This window comes from Tamandua tetradactyla, chromosome 7 (assembly GCF_023851605.1).
Source record: "Tamandua tetradactyla isolate mTamTet1 chromosome 7, mTamTet1.pri, whole genome shotgun sequence".
Lineage (NCBI taxonomy): Eukaryota > Metazoa > Chordata > Mammalia > Pilosa > Myrmecophagidae > Tamandua > Tamandua tetradactyla.
The window spans coordinates 12071644-12096386 of NC_135333.1; the positions used below are offsets into that span (position 1 = coordinate 12071644).

At 36.0% G+C, this 24743-nt stretch overlaps 1 protein-coding gene across 1 annotated transcript in view; it reads right to left on the reverse strand.

Annotated features, from left to right (window-relative positions):
- The window catches only part of RGS7 (regulator of G protein signaling 7), a 532876-nt gene that overhangs the window by 148985 nt on the left and 359148 nt on the right, over positions 1–24743 (reverse strand). The window contains exon 4 of the mRNA XM_077167813.1: positions 15535–15585. Coding sequence (XP_077023928.1) covers positions 15535–15585 — 51 coding nt within the window. The remainder of the gene's footprint in view (positions 1–15534; positions 15586–24743) is intronic.

Below are 24743 nucleotides of genomic sequence, written 5' to 3' on the forward strand. Positions count from 1 at the left end.
ATGTCCTACTGCCTCTTGCTTCTGTGGTTTCTGTCTTGAGGCTCCCTTAAACACGATGCAATGCTTCTCTCTTGTGCCTTTCAAAATTTTCTTTTTGTGTGTGACATTCAATAGTTTGTGCCTGAGTGTGGATCTCTTTGAGTTTATCCTATGCGGAATTCATTGAGCTTCTTGTAGGTATATATTCAGTTCTTTCATTAAATTTGGGCAGTTTCCAGCCACACTATTTCTTCAAATATTTTTTCTGCCCTTTTCTCTCTTCTTCTGAGATGCTGACAACATATCTTTATATATAGATAAATATATTTAGATACGCTTGATGGTGTCACATAATCTCTTAGACTGTTCATTTTCTACATTATTTTTTCTTTCTGTTTCTCAGACAGAATACATTGCAATTGTCTTATCTTCAAGTTCATTAATTTTTTTATTCCTCCAACTCCAATCTCCTGTTGGTCTGGACCCCTGCAAGGAATTTTTTAAAATTTCATTTACTGTTGTTTTTAGCTTTGGCTCCTTTTTATGATTTCTATCTCTTAATTGGTGTTCTCTTATGTTCTCACACATTCTTCTGACTTCCTTTAGTTCTTTGTCTGCGTTTTCCTATAGCTCTTTGAGCATATTTAAGACAATTTTTTAAAACTCTTTGTTTGATATGTCCAAAGTCTGGCCTTCTTCATTGATGTTTTCTATTGTCTTGTTTCTTTACATGAGCCATAACTTCCTGTTATGCTCAGGTTTATTTTCACTTACTTCAAATGAAAAGTGCTAGTCAAATTGTTGAGGCGATAAAACCCAGGAAATAGAACAGGAATTTGTTAGGCAATATACTACCCATTAGCATACTCTACATAACTTTAAATTTGTAATGCCCCTTATGATGTCTACAATGACCTCACATGTAATAAGGTCTACTTAAGGATTCAAAGAGCATTTCACAATGAATTGGCATCTTTCTGAGGATACCAGATCATAGGGAGAACATTCCAGAGACATTAAAAGGCAGAAGACAGATTCAAATTCTGAAGTCTTTGTCTATATTGATTCTGAGGTTCAACTCTATCTTTAATTTATTAATATATTACCCAAAACTTCCCACTTTATTGAAGCTCAGCTATTTTCTTTTAAAGCTCTGCTTAGAACTTTATTGAATACTTTGTTGAAAAGACAGAATTCATTAGATTTGAAAGCCATCGGTTTTTTTTCTCATCTTTATTGTGAATTATTTTCACCCTAATTTTCTCTTTCCTCATTTCACAGAGAAGGCTATCTCTTCCTTTACAAGGCTGTTCTTTCTATAGTGTTCTTAATCCTATTCCTTTCACTAATATGAGAACCTTGCTCACTCAGCAATTTCAGGGACTGTGCTCTATTAATAAATCCTTCTTTCTTGAGAGTAGCCAAGTTACATTTCTCGACATTCTTATAAGTATACTCAAAGTTTCCTTGTTATTAAAAGAAAAAGAAAAAGGAGAAGGAGGAAGAAGGAGAGGAGAGAAAGAAGAAAAGGAAGGAAGGAAGAAGGAAGGGAGGGAGGGAAGGAGGGTGGAAGGGAGAGAGATGGAGGAGGAGGAAGAGGAGAAGAAGAAAACAATTCTTGATTTTTCTACACTCTCAAAGATTACCTCACTATAATTATGCTTCCCTTCCTTTTTTAAACTTTTTTTTATTGTGAAGTATAACATATGTATAGAAAAGTGATAACTTTTAAAGTTCAGTTTAGCAAGTAGCTGTAGAGAAAATTTCAAAGCATAGCATGGGTTACAGTTCCATAATTTCAGGAATTTCCTTCTGGCTGTACTAATACGTTAGAAACTAAAAAGAAATACCTATACAGTGATTCACTAGTGATAATCATTTGTTAAATTCTAACTTCTCAATTACAACTCCTCCCTCTCATTTGATCATTTTCTCAACCTTCAGCTTCCCTTCCTTTTAAGGTCACTCTTTATGAAAGAATGTTACAAACGTGTGCCCCTTAATTCCTCCTTCCCAACCTCTTCCTTAGTTCACTGCACTCTGTCTTCTATCTGAGACACCCTCCCCCAAAAAAACCACCAAACAAAAAACTGTGTTGCATATGCTCTTTTCAAGGTCACCGGTGGCTTTCTAGTAGAAAAAACTTGACAGCATCCCCTACCCATCCAGACCTTGTTCCTTAACCAAGCTACTGATGCAACGCTCTTCCTGGAACTGTCGGTTTGACTTCCACCACACTCTGCTCTGCTTTCTTTCCCTCTGTGCAACAGTACAGGCTTCAAAGTGCCCTGGGAAGGAGAAATGCTCTGAGCGGGGCTCAGGGGGCCATTGCAACCAGGAAGCAGCAATACCCCACAGGGCACTGGAGGCAGGGGCAAGGGTATGGTAACTCTCCTGACTCTCAGGATTAGCTTGGACACCCCTTTAATGTGTTCCCAGGACGCACCGTTTGTCCTGTTGAAAATATTATTAGACTGTGTCACTAAGTTGTCCATTTATTTGCCTGCTTTGCCTATTAATTATACTGCAAACTTTTAAAGGACAGGGCTAGCACTTTGTTCCATGCTTTTCCCCTTTGATTAGATAAATGAATGAATGAGGTACACATTTGGTAAAAGCTTTGAAATTAGATGAGCTTGCCAGAGAACAAAGAATATAGAAGGAGAGACAAAAGGAAGAGGTACCATAGCATAGACAGATTTTGAGAGATATCCTCAACGTAGAGAGTAAGAAGAAAAGGTCAGGAGCCAGAGGGAAATTGCGATATTTTCCAATTTCCAGTCATAAAGCCAGTTTGAAGTCATGTGCCTTTAAACAAAACTGGACAGATGTGCTGGAAATTTAGCAATGGCTATCTCAGCATGCTTTTCTATGAGTGCTTCTAGTTCTCTTCTTTATATTTTTCTGCATTCCCCAAATTACTTATAGTGGATTTACATTGCTCTTTGGAATGCAAAATGTTTTAAGAAAAACTTGTATATCATAAGGTACCACACGTAATATCTGACAACTAGCCCTAAGTAAGGGCTACTGAACCATTATCAAGCAGTTACTAGTTATAATATAAACGAACAATTTAAAAAGCCTTTTAGTTTTATTAGACTTGCAGACTCCCTTGCTTAAAGGGGAATTTTCAAAATTTAAAAATTGTATTGTTTGTTACATTGAGTTTCTTAGGCTCATTATGTTATAAAGGATAATCTTTTAGCTGTGAAATCACTCATCTATATGTATGGTTCATGATCAAATTACAGTGATGAGACAGACATACTCACGCTGTGGCAGGATCACAGCTAACTTACAAAGCTTCTAGCAGCACATTTATCATGCTCCCTATACGGTTGTGGCTTGCATTTCCTCTCATTCTTAATTGTAATAAATGGAAAAGCACCATGAAATATGACATTGAAATAGAACAAAAGGACGAAATAGCCGAACTCATTCCTCAGCTAGGAAATAAAATTCACTGTGCTGTCTTTAATAAAAGATAAAAGGGACTGACTTTTCAAACAGCTCTTAGAAAGTTGTGTGTGGCCCTCTCTAGGTAACAGATATGATCACTTGACTTTCCTTATCATTTGCTCCTAGTGGCTGATCCTGATGAATGGGTGTCTCTTTGGATGAATTGCAATCCTTTAAGCCTTATCAGCTTTAACAAATCCTTTCATTCCTTTTCTTTTTTCCTCCTTCTCTCTTTTCCTCCTTTTACTCTCTCATGCTTGCTGTTTCTCAAGATAATTTATGCCCCATTTCTACTCCGCCCCCCAAAATAATAAAGTTGTCTTATAAAAGGAACTTGGATACACACAAAAAAGTCAATAAAATAGAAACCTAGGATCTAAAAAGAATTAGGAGCAAAGAGGCCAACAAGCTATTGGAAGAAGTAGGCAGTGTTCTAGGGCAGTTGTGCTTTTCCATTTGGTCTTTGAGGCAATCTTCATTTTTGGTTTTACTAGTGGATAGGGTAGGAATATCAAGCTCTTTTATCATTGGAAATGCTCCTAAGTAGAGTTAAACAACATTGAACCCTGGTTTTCTTCAAGTTTTATAAGAGAAAAGATGGCACTACTAATTAGATTCCCCTCTACTTTTCAGTATTTTGCTTAGTAATTGGCAACTCTGATAAGCAATATGTAAAAACTAAGCCATTTAGATGAAAAAGAGAGTGGTCATTTTCCTAATGACCATTCTATTGGCATTTCTAGAAGCTTGTGTTGACTAGTGAGATAGCTAGAGGGCATGTGCTAGAGCTATAATAAATTCGTTATGTTAACATCACATCAGACACTATAGCAATGAATCCCAGCTCCACACCTTACTAGGTCTGCTGGGAGTTTTAAAGGCCTGATCTGTGAAAGTCAAATCCATACTCTGTAGAAGTGAAACCGATCTGATAGTGCTCATGCCTTGAAATCAGATGGATCTGGATTTGAATGGTGGTTCTATCTCTTACCAGTTTCATGATCTGAGACTTGGTATTTTTTTAATCTGCCACCTATTTCATGCTTTTTCTCTCTTTTGGAAGATTGAATAACATATATCCATTTATCAACATAGTACTTGGCACATAATTGGTGTTCAATACATGTAAATTCTCTTGCCCTCTTCCCACTTACGAGAATTAAATAAGAGGAAAACATCTAGCATTTACCTGGGAACACCAATATATTAATGTTAATGTATTTTAGTTCTTTTTAACTCCTGCTGTAATTTAGTAATGGAAGTAGGAAGTGAAGGCAGCCAGGAGCTAGAGCCAGAAAAGGATTTTATCAACAGAAAGGATGGCCAACTGTGGCTGAAACCATGGAAGATATGCCAGGGGTAGTAACCCCTATTCTGGGAAAAAAACTAAAATTAATGGACTTCATGAAGACTTTCCAATACATTCTGGCTTTTGATTTTTAACTTCATAGAGTAGATGAATAGCAAATGACAACAGTCACCTGTTACATTATGAAATGTGGTATTTAAATGCAAATGCAAAAAAATGGGGGGGGTGGAGAAGAAGAAAGGAGTGAAACTAGCTAATAATGAGACAGTTGGTCACAACTGCTAAATATGAAAGAGCCACATTTGGTAGTGGTGATTTAGAATGGCAGAATTCAGAGTAAACATTTGCATGCTATTCACTTTCTGACTTTCTGGAGCTTTCCAAGGGGCAAGAATAACCAAAACAGAGGTTCCTGATGATATTAAATGTACAAATACCATGATTTTTTTATGTTGGAGTACTAATGGAATATATGCAACAGCAAAATGGAATATATCCAACAGCGAATAACTTTTCTGTTTTGAGAAGTTAAAGCACAATGAAATGAATACAAAAAGGAAACTATGGCTCTTGCTCATCTCACATGAGATAATCAGAACAATATAAAGATTCCATGTGCACACAACTGTGCTGGTTTGAAACTGTATGTACACCAGAAAAGCCATGTTCTTTTAATCCTAATTCAATCTTGTGGGGGCAGACCAATCGTTAAGGGTGGAACCTTTTGATTAGATAATTTCCGTGGAGCTATGACAAACCCATTTGTGGGTGTGATCATTTGAGTAGATTATTTCCATGGAGCTGCGATCCCACCCACTCACAGTGGGTCTTAATTATTTTTGGACTACTTAAAGGAGTTCAGAGAGAGAGAAAGGGATGAGATCTGATGCAGAGAGCAAACAGGTATTTGGAAATGCTTGGAGAACCAACATGGAGAGCAGAGAAATGAAACCAAGACTTAGATGTCTGGAGATGCTAAATTAAGGGATGAAATCCAGAGTCTGCCTGCTGAAGCTAAGTGAGGGTCCACAGAAGTTTGGAGTGAAGCTGAAAGCAATGCAACCCAGCAGCAAAGGGCCAGCAGACATTGCCACGTGTCTTCCCATGTGACAGAAAAACCCTGGGAGTGATAGGCCTTTCTAGAAGAAAGGTATATTCTTGTTCCTGCCTTAATTTGACATGTTCATGGCCTTAGAATTGTAACTTGTAACTTAATAAACCCTCTTTATAAAAGCCAATCCACTTCTGGTAGATTGTATTCCAGCAGCATTAGCCAACCACAACAATTATGATGCTCTCTCTGGCTGCAGAAAGCTAGGGCCCGTGTTGGGAGTATGTGCTCAAAGAGGTGAGGAATCTGTTTAAGATGTTTTTCCTTTGAGTGTTATCTTAACAAAGCATGCACATTTGCAAGATGGATATTTGGGTAATAAAATTGTGAAACTGTGTGTGGTGTATTGAATCATGTGCACCAGTTTGGACATTGTTGGTCTTGATCCACATCAGCTGGGTATGGACATTGTAAAAACATCCTCTCGTGATGTTGCTTCACTTAAAGCATGGCTCAGTTGAATCAGTTTGGGCTTTAATCCAGATTACTGGAGTCCTTTCTAAGCAGAATGAAATTCTGATACAGAAAGAGAGAAGCACAGATGCTGGAAGTCAACAGAACCTAGAGAGAAAGGAGAAGGTGCTGCTAGGAGCTCTGCCACATGACAGAAAAGCCAAAGATTAAGGATCACCAGCAGCCAGCCCCAGAATGCCACAGTCTTCTGGGGGAAAGCAACACCTTGCTGACTTCTCAAGTTTGGACTTCTCTTAGTTTCAAAATTGGGAGCCAATAAATTCCTGTTATTTAAGCCAACTCATTATCCTGTATTTGTTTTGTAGCCTAGAAACTAAAACACTGGGTCATACTAATCAATCTTGTTTAGAGGTGTATGCAAAAATTCCAATCTGTGATTTGTTGCATATTATCATCAGAAGAATTAAGTGTTGCCTTATGTTCTAGTTTGCTGCTAGCTTCCAGAATGCAACACACCAGAGACGGATTGGCTTTTAATAAAAGGGGATTTATTTCATTAGTTCTTCAGAGGAAAGGGAGCTAACTTTCAGCTGAGGTTCTTTCTTACGTGGGAAGGCACAGGGTGATCTCTGCTGGCCTTCTCTCCAGGCCTCTGGGTTCCAACAACTTTCCCCAGGGTGATTCCTTTCTGCATCTCCAAAGGCCTGGGCTGAGCTGTGAGTGCTGAGATGAGGTATGCTGAGCTGCTTGGGCTGTGCTAAGTTGACCTCTCTCACTTAAAGTACCAGCCAATTAAATCAAACATCATTCATTGCAGCAGGCACACCTCATAGCTGATTTCAGATGTAATCAGCAACAGATGAAGTTCATGTATCACTGGCTCATGTCCACAGCAACAGAACTAGGCACCTTCACCTGGCCAAGTTGATACCTGAACCTAACTACCACCCCTTAGGAACCCAGAATGTTTTAATATAATGTTTCAAACTGGAACAATAATAAAAAGGCTGCTTTTATTTATTTCATATTGGCATGATAGTTTGCAGAATAGACAATGAAGTGTTTATGTTTATAAGCTCAAGAGGGTCTTGATGATTATTTTGCAAGGGTGTTTTAAATGTTTCTATCCTCCCCCTACACAAGTAAGATTGTTTCTCAAAAGAATTTGAAGACCATACAGAAAAGATCCCTTTTTATTTCACCTATGATACATATGAGTTGAAATATGTAGGAAATAAGCATCCTGTCTAGCAAACAATGCAAAATGTAGATACAACGCCAAATCTTAGAAGAGCAACTACTTTATTTGAAAAGCACTGTGTAAAATGTCATCCTGTCTGGTTGGCATATGCCATTCCAATGGTCATCAACTATGTGTGAAAAAGCAAAATCCAGGTCTGAAGTTTTCAAAAACAAGCAGAAACACAGAGAGAATATTGAAAGATCTAGGTCCTAATTCTTAGAATGAATTTTTGTGTAACCTTGGGTATTCCTAAGTTTCCTTCATTTGATTTTCTAATTGCAAAATGGTAAAAAGGTCTGCCTTGGCTACTTCCCTATAATGGATAATCAACTTAAATAACCATATAAAAATGATGTGGAAATGTATATAATATTTCACAAGTTCAAAATATTATCAAGGATAAGAGAGGCACTATACACTTTCTCAGATCTATACATCCCTGTGTTCCTAAGGCTATGATTTCACTGGAAGTCTAACCAAATCCATGGAATACAACGGCAATTTGTAATGGAGTTTTGTTAAACTCATTAAAAACAATTTAAACCACTTTCTTCATAGTACTTGTGGCAGGCTCCAGAGGCAGATTTCAGACACTATGTAAATAGTTGAACATAATGGATTGATTTAATTAGTTCTGTGACAATTAAGTTATTCAATCCAATTGTTTGATGATGTGTAGGCAAAACATCTGGTTGACTTGCCTGAATCTCAATTTGCACGTGTCGTTTTTATAACAGACAATACATCTAAAGGAAGAAAATTTGCAACTCTTTCAAAATTGAATTTTCATACCCATAGATTCATAGGGAAATCTATGTTTATCCCTAATCTTATTCTACCTGAATTTAAGCCATTTCTATATTCTGGATTTAGTTTAGAAGAACAATGCATTTTTTCATTTCTTTCTTCTCACTCTTCCCCATATTTTTAGACGTGCAAAAAGATTCATAGGTTGCCATTATATTGATGCCACTTCAGTAAATTACCAGCAGTATAATTTATGTTGCATGCTTATTGATCGTGGAACTTTACTTGATGTTTGGAGAGGGGGTGTGCCCACTGCCAAGTTGCATAGATTCAACTGAAGTAATAAGACCAATATATATGAAATAAAATAAAAGATAATAAAATTAAATAGCCAACTATGCAGTATCAAATGCAAATACTATTGTAGCTCATGCTAAAGAAAAACCAATGTGATCTGAATTATTGAGAGATGGCTTTATAGAATAGGCTGTGTTTGAAGGTGATTAGGAATTACATATTTTTTTTTAAAAAAATCAATTCAGCTAAATGTCCAAAATTTAAGAATCTAGCCCATTTAAAAACAAAATCAAGATTTTGCCATACTTACATGTTGACTAATTCAAGCTTCACAAAACATAGTATTAAAAGTGTTTTAACTAATGAAGAAAAATAAAAAGCAGATAAATCAAATAACTTTCCCAACAATGCCTTATAGCCAGTAAATATTGGAATTAAGATTCAAGCTCAATCTTGTCTCCAAAGTCCATGGCCCATCTTCAGTGTGAGGATGCCAGTCAAAGAATGCTGAGATCTCAAGAAGCATGGACTGATGGAGAGAAGGAGAAAGGTGGAGCAAGCAGGGTGTCACTCAGGGAATATTTAAAGGTCACAGACAGATTCATTCCAAACTCTAGCTACTAATAAGACAAAGGGGCTTAGATACTCCTCAACTTGTTCAGTATCACTTTAAGAGCCTGGCAAGGGTAACCCTTCCATTGAGAGGCAACAAAGACCACAAATGAGCAGAGGTGTCATCAAAGAGTTATTGATTGCTATTAATAATTTTTGAAGGTGGGTGACTTCACTGGTTTTATTTTTCTATAAATTTGTTCAAAATATTATCTATAATTTTGACATAAAGCATGTTTACTAAGAGAAAATGAACAGTTTCTAGAGGGTGCAATTTATAAAGCCAAACCAAAAGACAGCAGGGTCCTGTCATGGAAGGGCAGAACTGAAAGATAAAAGAAATAAAGATGTGGAAGATAGTTGCAGCAATGGCCCCAATTTGTTCATTCTCTGGGCATCCACACTTGGACAGTTCCTCACTACACAGGAATTTGCCCAGTGGTACTGGATTTGGCCATTGTCCTGGCTTTGGCCTATTAGACAAGAGTAAATATGACATAAGCCAAAGCAAATGCTTTGGTTGGAGCCATGAAGATGTCATGTGAAGAGGTTAGTGCTAGCAAAATGAAGGATGGAATACCAAGAGGCACTTAGCTGAAAGCCTAGCTAGTGCCAGGTATACAAAAAATCCTAGATGATCCAGCTACTGGCCAGCCACAGACAGTAGTTGTACCCCCAAAGTGATCCTGGTAGAAGCAACGAGTCAACAGACAGGAAGGGGTCCTGTCAATGAGGTCTTGCCAATGGCTGGACCACCAACTGAAGACATCAGTTGGCAGAAATCAGTCAACCAGACCCAAGCCAGAAGAGCTAATTAGCTGACCCAAAGAATCATGAGCTAAATAAAATGGTTGTCTATTCTAACCCACAAAGTTTGGGGATGGTTTATTACACAGCAAAAGCTAACTGATACAGTAGAATAATGTTTCAGGCAATAGGGAAAACAAGCAAAATTACTGAAATGCAACATCGAGTACCATACAGAGACCTGGGTCTCTAGAAGGATCACATGGAAAGAAAAAGGGCTTTGTACAGCCTCTGAGAGTCTCATAACTCAGAGTAGAGACAGTAAGTAGTATGCAATAGACGCAACTTCATGCAACTGATAATAAAATAGAAAAATAGTACAGGGCCTTAGGAAGCACGGCACATTTTCCCAGTTTGAGATAGGAGGAGCAGGTTATTTGCTATGTCCCAAAATGGTCCCGGCAGAAGCAGGTGTCCTGTCAATCAGATCTTGCCAATGGCTGGACCACTAACTGAAGACACTGATGGGGAACTGCATGCTTTTGATGGACGCCTGTGTGCGGAGATGTTCACCAAGGGCTAGCTCCTCCTTCACACCCCCTGCCCCTATCTAACAATTGATGTGCAATGAATTTTCTCTCTATGAAATCAAGGCAGTCATTTTATTTAATATACCAGCTAAGCTCTAACTCTAAGACTAATACGATTTAGTCTGTGCTTCAAATTTGAGTGTATACTTTTCTAGATTCTTAGTGATACAGCTGAAAGGTATTAAAAATAAACATCAAATCTTCTGGCAAGATGGCAATATAAGTAAAGTTTGTATCGATCAACCCTACAAAACTGACACAAATAGAAGCCAGTATTGGCACTAAAAATTAGGAAAGTGTTCTAAAATGGATGCCCCAAAGTCTGAACCATATATAGGACTACACTGTAACACCCTCCTGAGAGAGGAAAGGACCAAAGGACTCAGTATAGATCATACTGGCAGATCACCAATAACCCCCCTAAACGTAAGGTGGGAAAAGCAGAATTAAGAGAGAAGGAAGCATACTACTTCGAATTCTGTTCATTGCGATAGAACAGTAGTATCCAGAAGCAGCTGGAATGGGACTGCACCCAATGTGGACAGCTTCTCTCTAACATGGTAGGAAAAAAACACCACGAAGGGACACAGCCACACCTTGCAGAAGGGTAACTAATTGGTAAAGCTGAAAATGGGTATTAAAACATGAACTAGGGAAAGGGTCCATTGCACTCAAGAGGCAATATGACACCATGATCAAGTCTTGAGGCTGGCATTGCTCACAGCTCTAACTCACTCCCCACTATTACACTCAGTCTTCAAAAACTAACCTATTAATGCAAAGATATATTAACCAAAAATATATTTCACATCTCCAGTTCCAGGTGTGAAAGAGAGAATCTATGGAGAATTATCTAAGAGAATTATCCAAGAAGAATGCATCCATCCTATTAGTAACTAATCATCAGTCCTATGTAGAACCCTTCATATTTAAAAAGAAGTTCAAGGGAAAGGAGTACAGAAAAAAAAAAACCCACAAACATTTCAAGACGCAAAATGAGATGAAGTATATTTATGACAGCATCTATACACACTTAAAATACTAAAAATAAATTACTTGGAAGTAGGAAGAGAAGAACGGAGGTTTACAAGATTAGAAGAGAACTTGCTAAACTGTGAGTTAAATTACATAGTAACTGGATATAATAATAAATGTGATGAAAAATGAAAAATGCAATAATAGTCATGTTCTTTATTAGCAGCAGTAAAGTGCTAAATTGCCACTGAAAAAAATTAGAATGAATGCCAGTGTACAAACTTAATAGTTAACCTAGAAAGAAGGAAGGGTAAAAGCTAAGAATGAAAAAGAAGAAAATGATAACTGCGGTATAGAAAAGAGAGAAACACATAAGTAAATGTTGTTTCAAGAGAACTTTAGACCACAACAATTAAATGGGTAAATAATTAGTTGTAACAATGAAAATAAATAAATACAAAATAACTACAATTGCTAATATTTTCTGAGTAATTATTACATAATAGAGACTGTAATAACTGCTTTATATATTACTTATTTAATCCTCAGTAAGGCACTAACTAGTATGCACAATTATTATATACATTTTAGAAATGAAGAAAATGAGGCTAAATAATAAAGCAGAAAAAAACAGTCTCTCTTCAACTGAAGAGTAAATCAACTGACTTAAATGAATCAACAGATATTACAAATACACACAAAAATAGTGAAAAGGATAAAAACCTTGACAATCCTGCTTATAATTTTGAATTTCAAGGAAAGAAAATACATTATATGATTTTGACAGAGAAAAAACTTAGTTTAATTATATGATAAAATCAAGAAAAATTAATTTTCTTCAGATTTTGCTAGACTATCAAAGGCATGAGTGAAATGAATCAATAGCTATGAAATTTTAGAGAGGAAATTTCATCTTAGTTCTATATCTAGACAACTTTTCAGCATATACACAAGCAACAAAAAATACTGGGAGATCAGGAAGTTAATAACCACATATCCTGAATAACCAGTCCTGGAAAAACTCCTGTAAGAAATATTCTTGCTTTGCAATAAATTAGCCAAAAAATACTACCACAAATAAGAAATTTTAGGAAGGAAGCAACATATAAAGTTGGCATATATAAGTCAATAGCATACATATAAATTATATATGTGCACACACATATGCAAACAACAACCAGTTAGGAGGTGTAATGGAAGAAAAGGCTAATATATAATAGTAATATAAAATAATCAGGAAAAATTTAATAAGAAATTTAAGGAAAGCATTAAAACACTCCTCCAAGACTGCAAAGCAAGCTTGAGCAAATGGAACTACACACCATGATTCTGCACAGAAGACACCATCCACAATTGTGCTGAGAAAGATGGAAAGGAGCAGGTTTGAGGAGGGGGGAAAACAAAGGTTCGGTCTTGGTTGTTGCGTTTTACCTCTAAGATAACAGAGGTCAAACAACAGCACCCAAAAGCAGCTGAAGTTGGTCTGCACCAAAAGTAAAGCTATAAGTGTGGACAGCTTCTCTCTACCATGGTGGGACCTCTAAGTTAGACATCAAGTCTGCACTGGGTAGGTCAATGTGGGCCCCACGGAGAGGTCAGCATGCAAGCTATGAATCTGAATCTTTCACATATGTTATTTAAAGCCTTAGCAACAGCCTGTAGACGGAGAAAGGAAAGGTGGGACAGAAACCTGGGATAGTCCAACCTTTACAGATCAAACAGTGAATACAGGAAGGCTGACAGCTGTCACCGAAGACTGAGACCCAGTGACCAGTGAAAAAGAAGGAAAGCCAGGTGAGTGTGATATCCTCGAAGCTGAGACAATCAAGGTATTCAAGAAGGGAATGTTCAAATGTTCACCACTGCATCCCCAGTGCCTTCAATGAATTGTCAGACTAGAAGTCAAAAGATATTAAGTGCTTATTCATAAGAATCTTGAACACTAAATTTTCAAATAATATGGACTCATAAACATCTTCAGGGAACTGATAAGTTAAAAATTAAAAAACCAAGAATTATAATAACCACAAAGTCTCCATATGCAATTCCAAATGGTATATCTGATTTCAAACATGCAGCCTTCAAAGTAACTTTTGTGCTGTCAGTTACATTGTTGATCCTGTTTAATTGGGATCACTATGGCTGCCAGACTGATTCTCTTTCTATGCGCACAATCTGTTGCATCTTCACATCAATCATGAATTATTCTTCTCACTATTCTTAAAACCTGGGACACAGTCTTGTACTCTGTAGATGGTGAATGCATTCATTCAAAGAAACAAACAAAACAAAAACGAATTATTCAGGCTGTCATAAATACCACTGAAGAACATGTATGACCCATCTGGATATGACTGGCTTTATCTCTCCAGTCACTTTCTAATGGAGTGCTACAGCTTCCTTCAAGTCTCAGCAAGTGAAAAAAAATATCAGTTTTTCAAAGACTGCAACTGAAATGACATCTCGTGTTGAAAATTACAGTGATTGTTTCTTGCTTGCTTATTATGTTGGTCAGTCTCTTTCCTGCTTCTCGGACTATTTCTGAAGTATACCTTCAATCTTAAACTTACAAAATAAAATCACTCTTTTGGATCCACTTATCTTTTGAGCTATAATATTATTTACAAATAAATAGTTCTCTGGTCCTCAGTGACTGTATCAATATTTTTATTTTAGTTCAGAGGTCATCTTTCTCATACTACAGTTTATAAAAGTTATGCATTTCACTGAAGTGAGGGACTAAAATATGAACTTGGTAAGACTGGATTCATTTTCTAATAATTATCTTTTTACTTAGTAATAAAGTGATGTTCAGCAATAGTTAATTTCTCTTTCCTTAACTGTTACAATCCCCTCTAATCTGCTAGAATTTGTATTTTAAGAGCTCATTGTTCCAAATGAGCAAGGGGAGCACATAGTATTTGCATCCAGAATTAGAGCTGCATTTTATGATGGCATGGCTTTATAAAGGTGGCTCAAAATAAGGGAAACAAATTGCATCTCCATATACTGTTATTTCTAAACCATTCTAAAGTGGTGGCAGCTAGAAGCAGGTACAAAACCCATCCTGAACCCTTCTTTAATCTGTAGGATAGTATGTTGAATAGCTAAATGTACCCCATTCTTCTCTACCATGTCATCAGATGTCAGTGTAATTCCAGTTTTTTAATAGGAAATTTTCCTTGTTTCTCAGCATCTTCTTTAAACAATAAGCATCTTATTTTCTTTCGGTGAAGTAAGTTGTTTGCCACACAGAAGATTTTTACAAGAATTAAAAAAAAAAATTCGGGTGGGCCACAGTGGCTCAGCAGGTAAGAATGCTTGCCTGCCAAGCCCAAGGACCTGGGTTCAATTCCCGGTGCCTGCCCATGTAAAAAATAAAAATAAAATAAATAAATAAATAAAAAAAATCATTAAACGCCTCACATATAAGGATCTGTTCTGAACAATACAAAATGTGAGCTGTTTGATATTATTCCTAAGCTCTAAAGTTTCTTTTATTGATGCAGAATAAACATAATGCTCACGCCAGTGAATGAATTCATGATATAAGAGCATTTAAAAAATAGAGCATGTAGGCTGAAGAATAAGTTCACATTTTGATACAATTTTTTAAAGTGGAATTACAAATAACATCACTTTCAAACCTCATACAAACAGAGATAAAGGAAAAAAATTAGCGAAATTTATTTTCATGTGGCTAATGAAGGGAAATTTCATTACTTCATAATCACTTGCAATAAATTATACGTATAATTGGGTAAGTATATATATACAGCTCATCAATTCTAACATTTGACAATCATCTGAATCATATTTTATAAAATGGGGCATTATATTTAAATATGCACTAAATTGAAAAATATACAGAATTTTAGTTAAATATATGTTGAATACCATGAAATGCATGTAAATCCTAAAAGCATACTTCAAGTTTAATTATAACTTCTCAGGAGGTTTGTTTGGGTGCCATATTATCCCTGAGGAAATACATTTCCTAAAACCAAACAAAGACAAAATTTTATCAATGGGAAAATGATTTATTTACCTGGATCTTCAATAGTTAAGTTCTTTATTAACCATTGAACAATGTCTGACCCTAGAAAAAGAAAAAGAAAAACACAAATAAATGCAAACATTTTATTTATACATGTTAATTTTAAGAAATCTGAACTTCTGGTTATTAAAGCAGTAGGAATATTTCAAACTTTTAATTAAGGACCACCACATATAGAGCAGTATAAGCAAAAAGGTGTGTGTACAGATATTTTTTTCAATAAGCATGGGAACAAACTTGTAAATTATTAAATATGAAATATTTAAACATAAAGATTTAATATACTAGTAGTAAATGAAGCGACTCATTCATACATGCATTGAATATATGCTTATTCAGGACTCACTAAATTGCAGTCATAGTTCTGAGCATGGCATAACAAATACTTCAGAAATGGCCCCTGTCTCATTTCTAGTTGTCCCCACCTGATCTTTATATCCACTCTCAATCCAAGATGAATTTCCTGCTGTTCTCTGAACACTCCTGGATGCTTTAAGTTGCTATGTCTTTATAGCGCTATTCTGACTGAAATGTCTTAACATTATTTTCAAGACACTCAAAATCCATCTGTATAGTAGAACTTTCTTTGTCTTTAACCTATGTCCACTGAGTTCACAACTCCCTGGTTAAAACCTCACTGGAGCCCTGCAGTCTTTTATTGGAATATCGATCACATGAAGTCACAACTGTTTATTTGTCAAAGTCCTAAAGTAAGTACCTTGAAGCAGAGTATCTTATTCATCTTTGTGCATTTGAAGCATAGTAAGAACTTAATGTGTTATTAATAGAAAAGTGAGTGAATATGATTTAATTTCATATGAAAGATATCAGAAAGTTTGCAAAAAATGTTCTATTTGAGCTAGATAACAAAATATACTTTGATGTATGAAAAAGAGAGAGATATGCAGCTGCAAATGGGTTAGGTAAAAGTAAAAAGGTAGGAAACATTTTTAAAAACAATTATTGCAAACTTTTTATGTACTAGATGCTGGGTATAATGAGAATTTGAAACTACTAAAGGATTTTTCAGGCCTGTAACGTGTGAATTCTGGTCTAAGGAATTTGGACTTTTTATGTTAGGATGACAAAGGAGAGATTTGCAATTTTTCTTCAGCAAAAGAATAACATTATTAAAGCAGGTTTGAGGAATTTGCCTGGCAATGTATGTAGAATACCTCAAGCCAGTCAGAAAGAAAGCAGTGCAGCCAACATTTCTATTGGTAGTGATCCAGGATTGAAAGAATAATGTCCCAAACTAGTTCAGGATACAAATAAATAAAAACACCATTAGAGAGTTATTTCATGACTTTGTGACTAGTTAGGCATGAGAGTGAGGGACAGGAGAGAGTAAAAGAGAACTCAGGGTTTCCAGCTCTGGATAGTGGATGGCTGGAATGGTGGAAGCATGAGCAGAAGTGGGAGATTCAGGAAGAGGAGCTGATTTCCCTGAGATGTTCATTTCTATTTAAATTTGGTTTGCAGCATAATTCGTTTCCAGGTAAAATGGCAAAAGAATAAAATTACGCATGTAAATAGTTTTACAGTATGCAGTTTCCATTTCATTCATGGCTGCAAGAATGAAATTCTGATGTGAACTGAAATTCCATTCTAACTTTTCCTGGAGACTGGCTAATAAAGTTGGGGCCTACCCATCTCAGAAATTTTGCAAAATGAATTACAATACAATTGACAAAAGAATTCTAGGTACACAAATTAAAATGATTCAAAACTAATTCCAAAGAAAACTTGATTATCATATTGGACAATAATCTCCTACATGTTATGAAAACACTCATATTCATCATCAATTTCCATCTGAATGCATTTTAAAAATAACTTTGTGCTGAATCTAAGTCTTTTTTGTTGTTTTATAGCTGCTCTTTTTAGAGCTGCTGTGATTTAAGGGCATTTGAGAAGAGATTCATCCAGATCTTTAGGAAGTTTCAATAAAAGAACTCTGAAAGAAGGAGGGGAGGAAGGAAGGAAGGAAGGAGAGAGGGAGACAGGGAGAGAAGGAGAGAGGAAGTGAGTGAAGGAAATTACTCTCAAGAGAACAAGTATTAAACAGTGTTGTGGTCATCCTTATATCCTGAGTTATCCCATGCACATCTTGAGACATGGTCTTTCCTTAAAATGAAATATGGGAACTCAGCTTTTCAAATACAAATGTAGTGATGCTTGACCAATGCAGAACTCTAGGTATTAAAATCTTAATGCACTATCTCAAAGCACCCTGCTCATTTTTCACATCTTAGTGTCTACTTGGGGGACATATATGAGCAATCACTGGAAAATTTCCATTCTTGGGGAGAGCCAAACATTGGTTCCAGGACTATAAATTTTTCTTATTGCATTTTTTCCTAAATATTATTTTTAGAAAAAGTTAAGAAAAGGTTTCTTGTTTTTTTTTTTTTCTGAGCAGAAAAAAACTGGTTTAATTTTGAAAATATTTTTAATTCAGTTAACAGGACACTATCTTTCCTAGCCTACCTTTTAGGCATTTCTATCACATTTGTATTTTCAGTTCAGCTGTGAAAGACTTAATCTGACATGGCCAAAGGTCAGTGTTATTTAGCACATGTTGTAGTGGCTTTATTATTTAGTATCACCCTAACATATTTATGGTTTTATGTTGAAACATTATAAATGAGCTTTTGTAGTCAAATACATCCTACATTACCTATTTCACATCTCTGACAGCAAGAACTCAATCCCCTAACAAGAGATAGAGACAAAGAAAGAGAGGAAAAAATTCAGAATTTTAATAGAACCAGAGGCTTGAAAGAAAAACATTCTATCATCTCGAGGCATCTTGAGAACTGCTTTTTAAATTTAAAAGGGAGAATTACTGCCAAGGGGGTGTGGAAAAGAATGGCAACTTACCAGCACTTTTTTGGCTTTATGTTTAATAAATAAATGGGCAGATTTGCTAGAATTGTTCAGGTGCAAACGTCCCTCTCCAAAATATTGTAAGTTTCTATGTATCTTTATTCCAGAATTGAGAGTAATATGCATTGTTCTTGTTTCTCTTTTTTTTTTTCCGGTTTGTTTGATTTTTGGTAAGAAAACTATTAATTCGCTATAGTTAGCAACTAGTTAAGAGATACAACAATATCTTATACCCTAAGAGGTAAAAGAAACAGTTCTTCGATTACAGTTTACAGGTTTAGACTTAGTCAGTTCTCATATTCTTATCTGGGATTCTTAGACGCACATACCATTCTTTGCGCTACAATAATACACGCTCTCTCTACCTAACAGAAGAAGTAGAGGTTTTATCATTGCATAAACACAGCAATATATGATTTTAAATGTAAACAGGCAAAAAAAGATAAGCAAACTTCTTCCCCACTCTGCTCATGGTTCTCCTCACATTATGTTGTTTCTTACTTCCATGACTCTCTTAATGTTATTCCTGTTACATCTCTTTTTTCTCTGGCTGATTCCAGCTAACTTTATAAAGTTCCTTTCAGACATTACCTCCTCTGAGTAACGTCTCCAAGAAGCCTACACTGCCACTACCACACCATTTTACTGGGTAAGGTGTTTCCCCTCTATGTTTCACTAATAGCCTCATCATTCATTACACTTATAATCATTTAATCACCGTATCTTTATTTTTGCTTGTCTCTCCTTTCCACCATGTGCTCCGTGAAGGTGACCAAGGTAAGTTATTCCTCTTTGGGTCCCAAACACCTAGACTGGTGCCTGACACATGAGAGGTTATCAGTAAATGTTCAAAGGATGGTTACTGAATAGCAGGACGCCCTTTCCCACATTCTACTCAAAGAGTTCACAAAAAGAAGGCATCTAAGCTGGCTTGTAATTATCAGCTACCGCAATCACACTTTGAAGCGGTAAAATTGTAATTTTCCAAGGCTATCTGAGGACCTGAGTGATAATGTGGCTTCCCCAGATTTGCCCACTAAGGGGTTACAGAGCCTGGAAGGCAGCACAGGCCTACATCCTGTGCCATTTCCATTACCGGCCACATCCTCTCCACCGATCAGCGCGCACCTCAGCTTCAGCTACGAGTGTCAACAACTGTCACTCACATCCTGAACCTGAACTGTCTGAGCCCCCCAAATATTAAGCATTCCTTAAAATAAAAAACACTGATAAACTCTGTAAATATTACATATGAGAACTTTTTATGCGACCCAAATGTTACAGATTTGACTTGTATCCTTTACAAAAATAAATTATTTCTGTAATTTCTGCTAATGCCATTAATTAAGAATTTATTTGGCATAATGGAGGGAATCTAAATATTCCTGAGGCAAGAACACTGACATTTATAATTTTCTCTTTCAGTAAATGGAGCAGGCTCTTTATATCGCTCAAATAAACTTTGCTGAACCTCCAGAACCAAAGAGAGCGCTGACAATAGGAATAAATTTTTAAAATTTAATATATGGTATAAATATTCCAGTTTCTTAATGGAATAACTGTATATTCCCATTTTATTATGACAGCATTATTCTTAGTTTCTTGAAATAAGCACAGTAAATTCTCATCATCATCAACAGTAGGAGCAGTGGCATTAAGTAACATGTAATGAGCATTTGTTGAGTTTCTATGGAAGTCTGGTTGTGGACCTGTGATGCTAAGGACAAGAAGAAGATTCACTCCTCTGTGAGTCCCACGGGAAGAAGAAATCATTTCTTACTCATCACATTTTCCCAGTTCTTCTCAAAGTGCCTTTTTCCCACAATCATTAAATGTTTACTGAAGGTATGACTCAATGTTTATTGACATATAGTTTATGCACACAAAGAAGACCCAAAACTCTGAAAAGTCAGCTTTCACAGTGATTCCCATCTAGCATTTTATTACACCCCAGTGTATCTCTAATTATCAAAATCTTTAAAAATTCACCATGAAAAATACATGAAGTTTAATTTTTAAAAACCTGAAGAATTTCTTTAAGGTTTAGAAATAAAAGGATATTTTTAAAGCTAGTATATTGTCCTTTCATAAAGCTGAAAGAATGATCAGAATTTCTTCTGTATATTTCAAATAAGTAATTGCCAGTATCTCAGATCAATAAAAATAATATTTTATTTCTGAAGATTAATTGTGTTACAGCTGGCCAATGTATTCTGTCCAGAGTCTTAACATGTAACTGCATGGCCACTGTCATGTCAGAGGATTCAGCAACTCATTCTGCAATAAAAGGAACAGGAAAGACTAACCCCAGCCAACTCTAGACTATATTCTCTAAACAACCTCCTGATCAGCCAAAATCTTGACAATGGTGAAAATCTGGATCCCACTGATTAAAGGCTTGTAACCTGATTCCATCTGTGGGAACTGAGAATGAGAAAAGCAGCCACTGACTTCTGCGAGCTGGCCAGGTACTGATAGCTAGATCTTGGTGCTCTCCTATAGAACATAAACATTTCACAGGATATTCGCATTAAAAGGGCAGCACTGACTGTGATGGATCAAAACAAAAATAAGGTCACTCCATTATCATGACTGAACAGAGATAAAAAAAACAAAACGAATGTTGTCCAAGTCATAAAATACCAAACAAACATACCCCATTCCTGGCTAATATGAGTGGCTGTTCATCCTTTACCAATCACAACTTTAGGCTTATTCTAACCTGTCCCTCCTAAAAATATTTGTTTACTTGAATAAATGGCCTCTGTGAAGCTTTGGTTTTAACTTATAAGGTGACAAAGGCTGTCTCACATCAAAGAACTCATTTGGTAGGTTGTTTCTCAAATCAATCAAATGATCATAATTTAGATAGGCTGCTACTTTGCTCTGTTTTTTGGGGGGAGGGAGGGGGTTGTTTCACTAATTACGCTCACAAGTTCTTTTATTAATGCAATTTTATTGATATATATCATATATTCACATACCATATAATCATCCAAAGTGTATAATCAATCATTCACAGTACCATTATATAGCCGTACATTCATCATCACAATAGATTTTTGAACATTTCCATTACGCCAAAAAAAGTAAAAAAAAAAACACTCAAAATATCTCATCCCCTATTTCCCTATTATTTATTTATTTTTGTCTTTATTTTCTTACTCATCGATCCAAACACTGGACAAAGGGAGTGTCAGCCACAAGGTTTTCATAGTAACACAGCCATACCTTAAAAACTATATAGTTATACAATCATCTTCAAGAATCAAGACTATTAGATTATAGTTCAACAGCATCAAGTATTCCCCTCTAGCTACTCCAATATAGTAAAAGCTGAAAAGGGATATCTATATCCTGAATAAGAATAATCTCCAGAATGACCTCTTGACTCTGTTTGAAATCTCTCAGCCAATGAAATTTTATTTTGTTTCATTTCTCTTTCCTTTTTGGTCAAGAAGCTTCTCTCAGTTCCATGATGCCAGGGGCATTGCCAGGATTCATGTGGCTAATCCCCTGGAGTCATGTCATAAGTCCTGAAAACCATTTTTAAAAAGTGTATTTTAGAGTGGACTGTGGGAATATGGTGCAATAAGAAGTTTAATGAATGGTGCCTTTATCAAAACAACGATTGAACAGACGGGAACTGTCTGAACTCACTATTTTGGAACTCAGACCTAGTGGAACATTATGAAGCATCCAGAGATGAGATGGATGAAGAAGCTGATAAATTACAGTAAATAGGGGTGAATGTTCACACTCCAAGTAGCTGCCACCATCTCTCATCCCCAAAAGCATGGCGGGCAGCAGTGGGGATTCCAACCAAGATTTAGTGTGGCTTGCTGGTGCCAGGGTACACTATAAGGACCTAGCCCTCCAAAATTTGGGGTGGTGTTGTCTGATCCTTCATCATTGCTTTTGTTCAGCTACTAGAGAGAGCTGTGGTCTGCTCAAGGGGGGCCATTGTTCCAACTCCCCTCAGGCAAAAGTGGCAAGTGAGTCTCAAAGAGGCAGTACCTTTTTTCTCTTTTATCTTTCCACTTTCCACTTGAGCACAAAAATAACTTGGAAACATCATGAATTGACAGCTCTAGAACACGACAAGGATAAAAAATAACACACAATCCCAGGAGAGTGAGAGAACTGGATTTCCGGTGTTATAACATCATAATACTCAGAATATTCAGTGGTCAAAAAAAAATTTTAAGCACACAAAGAAATAGTACATTATGGCCCATTTGCAGAACAAAATGAATTTTGCCAGGAACAACCCATGTGAGAAAGATTATACATTAGTCAAAGTTTTAAAATCAACTGTCTTAAATGTGGTCAATGAGTTAAAGGAATCGTTATACAAAGAACAAAAGGAAATTAAGAAAATATTGTCTAAAAGAATAAAGAGATAGAAATTATAAAAAAAGAACCAAACTGAAATTGTAGAGAAGCAAATCACAGTGATTGTAATAAAAAACTCACCAGAGGGATTGAACAGTGGGTGGAAGAAAGAATCAGTGATTTTGAAGAAAAGGTATTTGAAGATACCCGGTGTGAGGAGCAGTAGGAGAAATGTGAAGGAAATGGACAGAGCCCAAGGGACCTGTGGGGCACTGTTAAGCATTCAATACCATGCATCATTGCAATGCCAGAAGGACGAGAGAAAAAGGGGCAGAAAAAGTATTTGAAGAAATAATGGCAGAAAACATTCCAAATCTGATTAAATATATGAATATACACATCCAGAATGCCCAATGAACTTCAAGCAGGATAGACTCGAGGAGATCTACACCAAGGCATACTATGGCAAAACTGTCAAAATCCATAGAAAGAGAATTCTGAAACTGACCACAGAGAAGTGAGTTGTCACATGTAAGAGATCCCTAAGGAGAGAAATAGCAATTTCAATCTGAAATCATGCAGGCCAGAAATTAATGGGATGACATATGTAAAGCCTTTAGATGAAAAGCTGTCAACCAATAGCTCTATATTTGGCAAATTATCCCGCAAAATGGAGGAGAAATCAAGACATTTACGGAAAAACAAATGTGGAAAGAGTTAATTACCAGAGGACCTACTTTACAAGAAATGCTAAAGGGAATCCTTCAGGCTGAAATAAAAGGACACTAGATAATAATTCTAAGCTGTAAGAAGAAATAAAGAACACAGGTAAAGGCAACCACATAAATAAACAGAAAATACTGTATTACTTTATTTTTGTAACTGCTTGCCCCTCCTATGACTGAACAGGCAAATGTGTAAAATAATATTTCAAATATCTGCTAATGGACATATAAGGTAAACACACAAGTAACTAAAACAATGACAATTCAAAGTGGGGAGAGATGGAGATATACAGAAGCATAGTTCGTATAACACAATACTAGGTTGATTCTAGTCAAACTAAGGTATTAGCTTAAGATGTTAATTGTAATTTCAAAGGTCAACACTAAGAAAATAAAATAAAAATATAAAGAAAAGGAAAAAAGAAGGGAATAAAAAAAAGAAACCCCCCCAAAAAAAACTAAACACAAAAATAAAGGCAGCAATGGAATAATTGGAGAAGAAGAACAAAATCATATAAGACCGAGAGAAAATGCATAGCTAAATGGCATAAGCAAATCTTCCTTCTCCATTATTACCTAAAATTTTAATGGATTAAAATCCCCTATTAAAAGGCAGAGATTAGCAGATCTGATGAAGAAACATGATTCATCTATATAATGCTGGCAAGAGATTCACTTTAAGTACAAAGACCCAAAGGGCTTGGAAAATGAAAGGGGAGAAGAAGGTGTTCCATGCAAACAGTAATCAAAACACAGCCCGAGTGGCTATATTATTGTCAGACCAAATAGACTTTGCATAAAAAAAAAAATTACAGGAGAAAAAGCACATTATATATTGATAAATGATTCAATCCATCAAAATGATATAAAGGTTATAAACATATATGCACCTAACAACAGAGCCCCAGTATATATGAAGCAAATATTGATAGAATCGAAGGGAGAACTAGATAGTTCTGCAATAACAGTTGGAGATCTCGAAACAGAACTGTCAATAATTTATAGAGTATCTAAACAGAAGGTCAATAAGGAAATAGAGGACTTAAACAACACTATTAACCAACTAGACCTAATGGACATATATAAAGAACTCTACCCCCAAACAGGAGAATACACATTCTTTTCAAGTACACATGGGTCATCTTTCAGAATGGACGTTTGTTAGCCACAAATCAAATCTTAACAAATGTTAAATTACTGAAATCAAACAAAATATCTTCTTGGATGACAATGGAATAAAGATGGAAGTCA